The following is a 12,393-nucleotide window of genomic DNA, read 5'->3' as shown; positions in this document are numbered from 1 at the left end:
AGGATAGCAGGCTGCAGCGACAGAGTGCTAGATTTACCAACACAGGGTCATGCAGGCAGCTGGCATCAGCAACAGGCAACGAACATTGCTTAAGGCAACGTTGGTAATATTTATACCTGACAGGTGCCGGGTTTGACGCAAGTTTGCTGGACATAAGACGTCAATTAAAGATGTCACTAGGAAGTGATAGTTATCAGTTGCTCATTAGAGTTCCATTACTAATCAAAACATAGCAAGCGGGGATTTCCAGGTTTGCTAAGTTTTTATCTTGTTGAAGAACTCGGAGTGTTATCTAGGAATATCAGATAGTGACTGCTGCTCTGTCATTGCACTAATTGGTCGCAAAGGAAGTAGCAGAGAGTCATGCTGGAATGTGGCTCTGTTCGTGTGAGGCCAGAGATGACTTTTCAGAAAATCGCACTTGAACGGTTATGCCAATATAGGGAATAAATGGATTTATAGCCGTATAGGGGCATAAGGTCACAGTATCGATCAGGAACCTAGATTAACACGCAACATGCCAGGAGGCTCTGCGCCTATGGCAATGGCTGGAACATCAGGGCGTGACCCTGGTGGTTCAACACCTGGCAGGCTCTCTGAATGCCAGGGCGGACGAACTCAGCCGTCGGTGCATGATGGATCACGAATGGCGTCTGAACTCGGACGTGGCGCAAGGTCTCTTTCAGCAGTGGGGAGAGCCTTGGTTAGATCTATTCGCCACAGAAGAGAACGCGCAATGTCATCAGTTCTGCGCGTTGGAATTTCCAAGGCGGCACTCGCTCGGAGACGCTTTTCGTCGCGAGTGGAGCTGCGGTCTGTTGTACGCCTTTCCGCCTATACCACTTCTGCCCAGAGTGCTGAAGAAGATCAGGCACGACCGGGCCCAGGTTATCCTTGTGGCTCCGGACTGGGCACGAAGATACTGGTATCCCGAGCTACTCAGCATGTCAGTCGATCCCCCGATTCGTCTGCCTCTTCGGGAGGACCTTCTGTCGCAGCAGCAGGGGACGGTCCTGCACCCGAACCTGTCCAGTCCCCACCTACAAGCTTGGAGATTGAGCGGCGGCAGTTGAGGCCATTTGACTTGCCTCCTGAAGTCTGTGATATCATTCTGGCAGCCAGGCGTCCCTCCACAAAGTCGGTATACGCCTGCCGGTGGAACAGATTTGTGGCATGGTGCACAGCAAAGGCTGTGGATCCTCTCTCTGCACCCCTTTCGGAAGTGCTGCTCTTTCTTCTTTCCCTTGCCCAGCAGGGCTCTGCCCTGGGCACTCTTAAAGGGTACCTTTCTGCTCTATTGGCCTTCTTGAGGCTACCAGATCAACCTTCTTTATTCAAGTCCCCTATTGTAAGTAGATTTCTGAAGGGCATCACGCACATGTTCCCTCCTGTTCCCTTCGTGATGCCCCAGTGGGACTTGAATCTTGTTCTCACTTATCTGATGTGTGCTCCCTTTGAGCCACTTCATAACTGTCCTCTTCGTCTCCTTACTCTGAAGACTGCCTTCCTAGTTGCCATCACCTCTGCCAGGAGAGTGAGTGAGCTCCAGGCTCTTTCTTCTTCTCCACCTTTCCTGTCTGTTCATCCTGACAAGGTGGTGTTACGTACACGACCTTCCTTTCTGCCCAAGGTTGTCACAGCCTTCCACATCGGGCAGTCCATTACCTTGCCCACTTTCTTTCCGCCTCCGCATCCCTCGAAAGAGGAAGAGAGGCTCCACCGCCTGAATCCAAAACGTGCGCTCTCCTACTACCTAGATCGCACACGCCAATTCCGGGTGGATGACCAACTCTTCGTTGGTTACGTGGGCGCGAAGAAGGGTAAGGCTGTGCACAAGAGGACCATCTCTAGGTGGATCATCTTGTGCATCCAAGCATGTTACTCCATGGCAAGGAAGGAACCCCCGGCTGGATTACGGGCTCACTCCACTCGGGCCACGGCAACGACAACTGCTCTGGGCCGAGGTGTCTCCCTGCAGGACATTTGCCAGGCAGCCACGTGGGCCTCGCTGCACACGTTCGCAAGACACTACTGCCTGGACAGTCAAGTCCGGAGGGATGGCTTCTTTGGCCGTTCCATCCTCCAGGACTTTCTGGTGTGATATTGGTTCGCAGACCCACCACCGGGGTTGGTATTGCTGGGGTATCTATTCTAAGGTAAGGAATCTATCACTAACGTGTCTCTTTCAGATGCACAAGTTACTACTTGTGTAACGATATATCTGTAAGAGACATTAGTTAGTGATAGATTCCTTACCGACCCACCCATCCTCCCCGTTCTGCGAACCGATATCTAGGGTTAAGGTCATCCCCTTTCAGGGCCCTAGTTTCATGGCACCAGTGTTAGTTCTATCATGGCTCTGCGTATCTGGCGCGGAAAAGCTGTGTGTCAGAACTGACGTCAGCGCGCATGGGCGCCGTCTAAGTACTCCGACGACGTCATCCCGGCGCTCACGACGCCGACGACGGACGCGGAGCCGCAGACGACGCCTACCGGCGCGCAGGGGTATTGCTACGCAAAAGTTTCCGGATCCAGTCTGACGCCTGGGGATATTCTAAGGTAAGGAATCTATCACTAACTAATGTCTCTTACAGATATATCGTTACACAAGTAGTAACTTGTGCAATAGTTTCAAATTTAGCTTTCAAATAATACATATATGTGATAATTACAAAATTAGCTTGAAAATTAAGTATGTAAATTCAAATAATAGGTGGATTTGAAAGCTAGTATATACGAATAATACAGAGTGTAAAACATCTTGCAACAACTTTTTAAATCATTCCCATTTCCAAGTAGCAGTTAATAACAACAGAACTAACATCCCTACCTATAGTTACACCCTGTCAACCTGCCAAATACGGACTGCCCTAATGTCCAGTATTTCAAAGTTCAGTAGTTCAAAGTCCCATCCTTAAACTCATTCAAGGTCAGTTATTACCATCCTCTAAATCCTTCTGAGATATCGGGGAGCTGTTATATCAACATATAGGTCAACACAAGCCACAAGGTGTTCCCATACTTGTGCATTTTCAATCTATCCACACTCTTTCTTCAATTCCAGAGACAACACAGCACTCTCCAGTCCCGCCCAAATCAGTACCCCTATCTACTTATTTTTGCTCCAAGAGACTGCATTTATAGATATTTGGAGTCTGATAAACTCAGAGTATTTCTTAAGACCTCAACAAAGGAAGGTCCATGGTCTCTCCCACTCAGTTGTATAAAAAAACACTTTACAAACTGTAATTAAATGTTTTCCTATGTGCACTGCAATCCGAAGACCTGAAGCAAACATCACACTGTGAAATCTTTTGAAAACCATGTAATTAAAATTTTCAGAGGTTCATTTTCTTCTTAAGTTGTCCTAGAGCCACAGATGTGACTTGGCATCTTTGACATACATCTAATCTTCAAATGGGGCGTAGGAACTATGTATCTAGATGTCAAACATAGTTGAAGGCAACGATATATCAAACGTCAGACAGTCTTTGTGGGAAAAGTATGTATTTTATCAAATAAAAAACGTTAACTGTGGGATGTACACAAAGGATTCAGATGGCCTAGTAAATTGGATGAAATACTTTATTAGAAATGGTTTAAGAAGCAGTTTGGTGAGGGCATAATTCTGCAGCTGGACAGATGCTGCAGACTTCAAGCTATTGGACACTAATTGTTATTTTGTGATAAAGCATTAATATGTAGTGCTTCCGGCTCATTAATAATTCTTCTATCATGAAAAGTAGTGATTTTCCCTAACATTTAATTTTTTGTATATGGCCACAGGCTGTATAGCTAAAACCTGCAATATTGTTAAGGTCAGTGCCAAGATAGAGAAGTATCTACCTAAATCAAAACTGTGTGAGATTATTGTAGTTGGTAATGATGGTTGGAAGAGCTAACTTCGTTTTTCAGAAGGCCACTTAGTTGACCTCTGTAATGTGCTTCGAGTTAAATACATTCACTCAAAGTTGGGACCTTGAAATATGAAACAAATTGTGGGGGCACATGGTTCTGAGCTACTATCCAATACTTCATTGGTAATAACGTTGGATTTAGTTTCCTTTTTTTAAATTTCCAAAATATCCCGCAATACTTGTATTTGTTACCTCAAGCTACAGCTACACTTCAAAGTTTGCTTTCGTCACCTGTCTTCTGTATTGCTTATTCTGTTACTGTTGCCTTGGTGCTCTGTGTCATTGTAACTTTTGCTGTTCTGAATTTAATGTGTCTTTATCAGTATTACAAATGGTATAAAGTTAGTAGTAGGTTATAAACCTAGTTAAAAAACCTTTTAAATTCCAAAAGCAATTACCACGTGTTGAGATCCATGGTTTCAATTACAGTAGTTTTCCTTGTAGTTCCTGTTTTTCAGGGTATTCACAAAATATACTCAACATGTACGACTACTATAGAGTTGTAGCACGCTTTCTCTTCGTCTTGGCAAGGAAACTGTGACCTCAATATCTATCACATTTGAATTAATTTGCCATCTTCAGTTCTTAACTGTTTATACATGTCTCCTGTCCTCAGAGACTCCGAAAGCCCTCCAGTGGAAGGCACTCCGAAATCTTTCCTTCTCTCCTTTCCACGCTTTCCAATTCTATCTCGTCCTTCTCCTCCTAAGGGGTGAGCCAGAATAATCTTTTGTCATTCTAACTGTGAGTCTGTTGTGTATAACTGTCCTTCTTGAACTTGAGGTGCCTCTCTCTTGATAAACCTATTCTATGATTTAAACAAAATTTTGCACTATGTGTGAGCCACATGGACGATTAACAAGGCATTGTACCAATTTGCTGGCATAGCTAGTATGTAAATAAGTTACTTGTACATTCCCGTTGACACTTTGGAATTAATTGCAAGAATTTAGAGTGTAATTTTACTTAAAATAAAAAACGATTCTCACATTTGTTTAAAAACAGACCACATTTATTGGACATCTTTGGCTATGGAGGCTGGATGCAACAGAGGTTTTGATCTAAGAGTTGGCTATAACTATCTATATGTGCAATCAAAACATATATATTATCGGCAAATATTTATGAAGCAAAACAAAATGTCTGTACAAAGGTCTCGATACAAGTGTTCTTAAGTAGCAAGATAATGAAATGCCTCTTTGATTTCATTAATCCCAAAGCTGGAGACCACTTTGTAACTGTGTCACTAAGGTAGAGCAGTGAATAGATTGAGTGCATCACTACTTACCTTTTAACAAAGTCTGTTTACATGGTTTATTTACATACATCCTGGCCGAAAATCTCACATTGTTTTCCTACTGTACCTGGTTCCGGAATTGAAAACTGGTATATATTAATAGTCGTAAATTTAAAAATGACCTGAACTAAGGTTCTGTTTTTGTGGCTTCTTTATAGGCAAACCCAGACTATTTCTGTAAATCCTGTCCGACGAGGGTCTTCGTCCAGAATATCACTGGTAAGAATGGCCATTTTATTTAAGCAACTGAAATATTTATTCGTTTTTTTGTCAAATTCATGTCTTTTACCACAAGTGGATCATACCAAGTACAATGGGCAGTGCTAGTATTTAAAACGTTTAACTTTCTCTAAACAGGCTGCTTACTCTATTTTAGTGACATTTCTGATTTTAGATATAGTGCTGCTTTGAGAGGTTAGATCAGCGTTTTTTAATCTGCCACTCGTGCCTCAGTTTCTTGCCTCATTCCAGTTCATTTACTGTTTTCTGTCATCCAAGGCTTTTTGTTTATAAAAGAAAATAAAAGCTGGTTATTTCACGTTTTCTTGGGTGGCTGATGCTGTCCGGTTTCTTCTGTCTATTTTAACATTTTGATAAAAACTGATTAAAACAAATTGGATACAACAATACTTGAGTTAAAAAGAAAAATTACCTCTACAAAAGCAACTTTATCGATATAAACTGCTTTTATAATGTTGCATGTCTGGTCCTAAAGTATGAGATTACCACTGGAAAGGTACCTACATTGAATTGAATTGTAATTTGAAAAGTTTTTGCTTTAAGTTGCGTTTGCCTGTTCAGCTGTACAGTGTGGATAAAATGAAGTCAGTACACCAATCTCTTGTTAATAATTGTCGAGCTTGAGTTATGTTAGTAATTACTTTGTTTGTTTTGACCTGTGCTTGTGAGAATCACTAAAACCAGTTGCGAATCTGGTGATTGTCATAGTGACTGCTGTTGTATCATTTTAACTTGCATGAGGTTGTAGGTCTGCATACTGTGTAAGTGGTTAAAGGCTCATGTATGCAGTGTATGTATTTAAAGTCTCATCCCAGGTAAATGGTTGCTGAATCACATACAGTGTAAGAAGTCATGTGGTGTATCTAGCTGTTGGATTACATGTGTCCTTTGTGGTTGTTGGCTCAATTAAATGTACACGTGGTGTATATGGTTGTAGTCGAAAGTAAAACACATTGGCTTCTTTGTAGCACGTTGCACTGTCCTTTGCAGTGTAGATGGTTGGATAATGTGATTGTGGTTGCAATATGATGCAGTGTGTCTGTGGGGGAGGGTTGGTTGCAGAGTGACGTGGTTTAAGTGGCTGCTGAGTCACATGGCTTTGAGGTTTTACTTGATGTTGAGTTGAATGCTTCTCTGTTCCCATCACTTGTGACCTGCAGTGGGGTTGTGCCCTGCACAGTCATAACCTGTTTTCATTTTCAATTGTTTGTAGCCCAAGCCTCAGCCGTACATGATCCCTCCACCTCAGCTACACTACAATGGACACTACAATGAACCGTACACTACTTCCCAAGGTAAATGATGTCTCGCTGTTGTATATGCAAATGTGAGAAAATAAAGATTGCTACTACTTAAAATTACAGCTGTCACAGTTTGACCGTTAACAAATAACCCTTGTTATAAGATATTGTAATCACTGATAGTTATTTAGCAATACATGTGTACGTTACATTTACAAAGCAACAAAACAAATGGTGCAGAAGAGCTTCAGTTTAACCACAGTGAAAGTGATATTAGAATAGTGGTGAAAATGCTCAGCCAAGAGAACATAAAAAACAAGTGTGCGAGTGTGCACAGGCTACACAAAGCTAGCTGCACTCACAGACAAAACGTAATTCCAGTGAAACGTGCATACACAGAAATATACATATATGGTAAACTTTCATACCAAGGCAGCAGGCATACTGCCACCTGTGTACATAACCCCACACTCAGTGTGGCATAGCCACATAGGCAGAACATGTATTAACCTTTGCACAACACACAACAGAGAAAAACCCACACATCCACCCCCTTCCACTACCCCAATCAATCAATCAATCAATCAATGAAGGCATTTATATAGTGCGCTACTCACCCGGAGGGTCTCAAGGCGCTTGGCGGGGGCGGGTGGGGGAGGGGTGGGAGGGGATCCTCTACTGCTCGAACAGCCAGGTCTTGAGTTGCTTCCTGAAGGAGAGGTGGTCCTGGGTCAGGCGGAGGTGGATGGGGAGGGAGTTCCATGTCTTGGCAGCCAGGTAGGAGAAGGATCTTCCTCCCGTTGTGGCTCTTCGGATGCGTGGGACGGCGGCGAGGGCGTGGCAGGTCGATCGTAGTGGGCGGGTGGGAGTGTAGAAGGTCATGCGGTCGTTGAGGTATCTGGGGCCTTGGTTGTGGAGAGCTTTGTGTGCGTGGGTGAGGAGTCGAAACGTGATTCTCTTGCTGACGGGGAGCCAGTGCAGGTGTCTCAGGTGTCTGGAGATGTGGCTGTGTCGGGGGATGTCCATGATGAGTCGTGCTGAGGCGTTCTGAATGCGCTGGAGTCTTTTCTGGAGTTTGGTTGTTGTACCGGCGTAAAGGGTGTTCCCGTAGTCCAGTCGGCTGGTGACGAGGGCCTGGGTGACCGTCTTCCTGGTTTCAGTGGGGATCCACCGGAAGATCTTCCGAATCATGCGTAGGATGTTGAAGCATGACGAGGAGACGGCGTTGACTTGTCTGGTCATCGAGAGGGAGGAGCCCAGGATGAAGCCCAGGTTTTGTGCGAGGTCTGTTGGTTTGGGTGCGGTGCCAAGGGCAGGGGGCCACCAGGAGTCGTCCCAGGCGGAGGGTGATGATCCCAGGATGAGGACTTCCGTCTTATCTGAGTTCAGTTTCAGGCGGCTGTTCGACATCCACTCGGCTACGTCTTTCATCCCTTCGTGTAGGTTGGTTCTGGCGGTGTCTGGGTCGTTGGTGAGGGAGAGGATCAACTGGGTGTCGTCTGCGTAGGAGATGATGTGGAGGTTGTGTTGGCGTGCGATGGCCGCAAGGGGGCTCATGTAGATGTTGAACAGCGTGGGGCTGAGTGATGATCCTTGTGGTACGCCGCAGATGACTTCGGTGGCCTCTGATCTGAACGGGGGGAGGCGGACTCTCTGGGTTCTTCCGGCGAGGAAGGAGATGATCCACTCCAGTGCCTTCTCCTGGATTCCGAAGTTCTGCAGGCGTTGTACTAGGGTGCAGACCGCGTCGAACGCCGCAGAGAGGTCTAGGAGGATGAGGGCCGCCGTTTCCCCGTTGTTGAGCAGGGCTCGGATGTCGTCGGTGGCTGCGATGAGGGCGGTCTCGGTGCTGTGGTTGGCCCGGGATCCGGACTGTGAGTGGTCGAGGGATCCATTTGTCTCGAGGAAGGCGGCCAGCTGTCTGTTGACTGTCTTCTCGATGACTTTGGCAGGAAAAGGAAGGAGCAAGATGGGGCGGTAGTTTTTGAGGTCGGTGGGGTCCGCTGATGGTTTCTTCAGTAGGGCGCTGAGTTCAGCGTGCTTCCAACTCTCTGGGAAGGTGGCGGTGTTGAAGGAGGTGTTGATGATGTCCCGGAGATGAGGTGCGATGATGGAGTCGGCCTTGTTGAAGACGTGGTGAGGGCAGGGGTCGGTTGGTGATCTGAAGTGGATGGAGTTCATCGTGCGGATGATGTCTTCGGTGTTGACCGGAGTCCAGCCGCGGAGGGTGGTGGTGGGGGGCGTTGGTGCATTCGTGGAGTGCGTCGGCTGTGTGCTGAAACAGTTGTGGATGTCTGTGATCTTGTTGTGGAAGAACAAGGCGAGCGAGTTGCAGAGTTCTTGTGATGAGGTGATGTAGTTGTTTCCGGCGCTAGGGTTCGAGAGCTCTTTGACGATGATGAAGAGTTCTTTGCTGTTGTGGGCGTTGTTTTCTAGTCGTTCCTCGAATGCGGTTTTCTTGGTGGTGTGGATCAGCTGGTGATGTTTCCGAGTGGCGAGCTTGAGGGTGGTCATGATGTCTGGTGTCAGGTCTCTGCGCCAGGCTTTCTCGAGGGTTCGGCAGTTCTTCTTAGAGCTCTTGTTGCAGGGTCTGACGGGGGGGTCTTCAGTGGGGCGAGGTCGTCTGCGCAGTTGCTGATCCACCTTGTGAGGTTGTTGGCAGCTTGGTTGGGGTTCGCTGAACTGGCGGGAGGGTTCTGGCTCAGGGATGTGGCGAGCTGCTCGGCTGTGATCTTGTTCCAGCTTCTGCGGGGGACCTGTTGCGGGTGGTGGTGGAGCGTGGTCCTTCTGAAGCTGATGTGGACGCAGCTGTGGTCTGTCCAGTGGAGTCCGGTGGCGTGGCTGAAGGAGATATCCTTGCTGGAGGAGAAGACGGGGTCAAGCGTGTGGCTGGCGCAGTGAGTGGGGGTGGTCACCAGTTGCTTGAGTCCGAGGTTGGCGAGGTTGTTCTGCAGGGTGGTGGTGTTGCGGTCGTTGTTGTTCTCCAGGTGGAAGTTGAGGTCCCCGAGAAGGATGTAGTCGGCGGAGGGGATGGCGTGCGGGCTGATGAAGACGGCGATGTCTTCGCTGAATTGTGTGCGAGGTCCCGGGAGTCTGTAGATGAGGGTGCCTCTGAGGGTGCTCTTGGGGTCGGTGTGTATCTGGAAGTGCAAGTGTTCGGCGGCTGTGAGGGTGTTGTCGGAGTTGGTCGTGATGCGGATGGTGTTCTTGTGGACGATGGCGATGCCTCCTCCTGTCTGGTTGACGTGGTCCCTCCGGGTGATCTTGTATCCGTCCGGGATGGCGATGGCGATGTCGGGCATCCATGTTTCCGTGAGGAAGGCGACGTCTGGCGATGTGGGTATCGAGGAGGTTCCAGAGTTCCACGGCGTGTCTGTGGACGGAGCGGGTGTTGAGCAGGATGTATTTCAGGTGGTTGGTGCTGGTGCTCGGCTTGGCTGGTGCGGTGCAGGTCCGGATGCAGGCGAACTTGCAGGGTTGGCAGGTGAAGGGTCCGTGGGTGCATCCTGGGGTGGCTCGGTGGCAGCCGGGGATCCGGCCGGTGTTGAGTGCGTTGAGGGTGGCTGCGTCGTAGGTCCGGCGGGTGGGCTGGCATCTGTGGAGACCAGGGGTTCTGGCGCTGGGCGCGGTCCAGGCGCGGACGGGCGCAGACGGCTTGCCTTTGGCGCGCCTTAGGCGCACCATCGGCGCGCCCGCTGCGCGTACGCATGCACTCTGCCATAAATGGAGAGTGGGGAGGGGAGGGGCGAGGGAGGAGCAGCTGGGAGGCGGGAGCGGCCGGGTCTGACAAGGTTAGATCAGGTCACAGCTCCTCGCCCGTGAGTCGCGCCTAATCTACCCTAGAGGGAGGGAGGAGCAGCTGGGAGGCGGGAGCGGGGTGGCAGGAGGGGGGGCAGCGGTGCGGTGATGCTGGAGGGAGCGTGGGTGGAGCCGCGGGGGAGCAGCGGCAGGGAGCGGGGTGGGGCCAGGTACAAGCGGACACAAATTAGCGGGGAACAAATTAGCGAAATACAAGTACAATCCAAAAGAAAACTTCACAAACTTCACAGCAGTACAATACCAGGACTTGACGAGGACGGCGGAACGAGTCTCAAAAGCGGCAAAAGGGCGGCGGTACAGGTGCTGAGGGCAGGCAGGGTCCAGAGGCAGGGGCAGAGCTCAGGGCAGCAGGAGGAGGCCGGGCACACTCGGGGCGGGCCACGCGGCGGGAGGAGGGAGAGACCGGGTCTGACCAGGTCAGATCAGGTCACCCCAGGTCAGATCAGGTCACCCACCAACATCTTTTGCAGATGGCCATGACAAAGTATGCTCAATAGAGATCAAGTATTGAAAGTAAAAATAAAAATAAGAACCCGAAAATAGATTACATTTTTACTTACCTGATCAAAAATGTTCTTAACACCTGACAACCAAGCACATCAGCTGCTCAGTCGTAATTGATTTGGACTGTCTCCGTACCATTTAAAACTGGATGTTCAAGCATTTTAGAGAACTCCAAGTTTGCCTCTCCACTTTCTTCTCTTGTTGCATATCCCACTGTTGCATCAACTTTATGTAATCTTACTTTTTGGGAATATCACCTTTTCATGCACACGTTTCCAAAATTAAGCATGCTGCTTCTTCGAGCTTCCTCTTCTGTGTAGAATCTAGCTATTTTCTCAGCTTTAGAATTTCTTCCAGCCTCCAAGAGTGTATCTCCATACTGGATAGTACATAAAAAAACTATTTTTTTTTAAGGTCTTTTTATTGTTTTCAGGTTACATGTAGGTACATGTTCAACATTTATCCAATTTGCATACAGTTCGGGTTCATCACTGCATTGTATATACTCCAAATATGCCTTGTAAAATAATAGGTTTAGGGTTCCAAGTCTACCTATTACTACCACCTTGCACATCTTTTACAGCCGCTCGCCTCCCTCAGGCAGATTTCTGCATCTCCCATCCCATGTAGCATATTTGGCATATCCCAGACAACCGCACAGCAAAACATTGAGCCTTTGCACGTATTATATCACAGTCTCCAATCCACAGACATATCTAATTCCAATCGTCACTACATTAAGTGTCTTCTACTTCTTGATATTCAAAGAAGCTTTAGATCTCGTCCCTCTGGTGAGTAATCAGGTAACATGTCAATGGGGCCCATATATCATGGGGTCTGGAGGACATGGGTAACAATTCTGCATATGTAGCAATCATTTCTTGGCATGTTATCAGGTCATCTAGCCATGTCTTGAATTTAGGCGCCTGCCCCCTGCCCCACCTACAAGCCACCCTCCTTTTGGTCATTAAAACCGCTATGCAACAAATTTACTGTGTTCTGCTCGTAGGGGTTAAACATACCTTAGCAAGGCCAACAGAGGGTCAGGTTCCAAAGGAGTATCTATCATCAGTTGCAGAGCGTGAAACACTTGGACCCAGTAATCCTTGACTCCAGGGCAGTCCCATGCCAAGTGTAGAAAATCTGCCCCCTCAGTGTGGCACCTATCACATCTGTCATCTACTCTAAGCTTATACTTGCACATCTTAGCCGGGGTGTAATAAAGACTGTGTAAAAACGTCTAATGTATAATCCGGAGTCTACTACTCGCGGATACGCGTTCGGTGTGCAAGCAACAGGTCTCCCACTGTTCTTGTGACAGGGCAGCTCCCAACTCCTCCCCCCATCGCGTGCGCGACATCGTTGCTGGAAGCTC

General features: G+C 47.8%; 1 protein-coding gene across 2 annotated transcripts in view; it reads left to right on the top strand.

Moving 5' to 3' along the window:
* The window catches only part of PTPN21 (protein tyrosine phosphatase non-receptor type 21), a 369,019-nt gene that overhangs the window by 153,919 nt on the left and 202,707 nt on the right, over positions 1-12,393 (top strand). The window contains exons 11-13 of one of the 2 annotated variants that reach the window (XM_086937622.1): positions 4,534-4,629; positions 5,373-5,433; positions 6,668-6,749. In XM_086937622.1, the coding sequence (XP_086793748.1) occupies positions 4,534-4,629; positions 5,373-5,433; positions 6,668-6,749 (239 nt within the window). The remainder of the gene's footprint in view (positions 1-4,533; positions 4,630-5,372; positions 5,434-6,667; positions 6,750-12,393) is intronic. The other variant, XM_086937623.1, reaches the window with a different exon arrangement.

Source organism: Lissotriton vulgaris, chromosome 9, assembly GCF_964263255.1.
Source record: "Lissotriton vulgaris chromosome 9, aLisVul1.2, whole genome shotgun sequence".
In the NCBI taxonomy this organism is placed as follows: Eukaryota; Metazoa; Chordata; class Amphibia; order Caudata; family Salamandridae; genus Lissotriton; species Lissotriton vulgaris.
The sequence above is the reverse complement of the archived record's forward strand: the minus strand, read 5'-3'. Positions and strand labels throughout refer to the sequence as shown.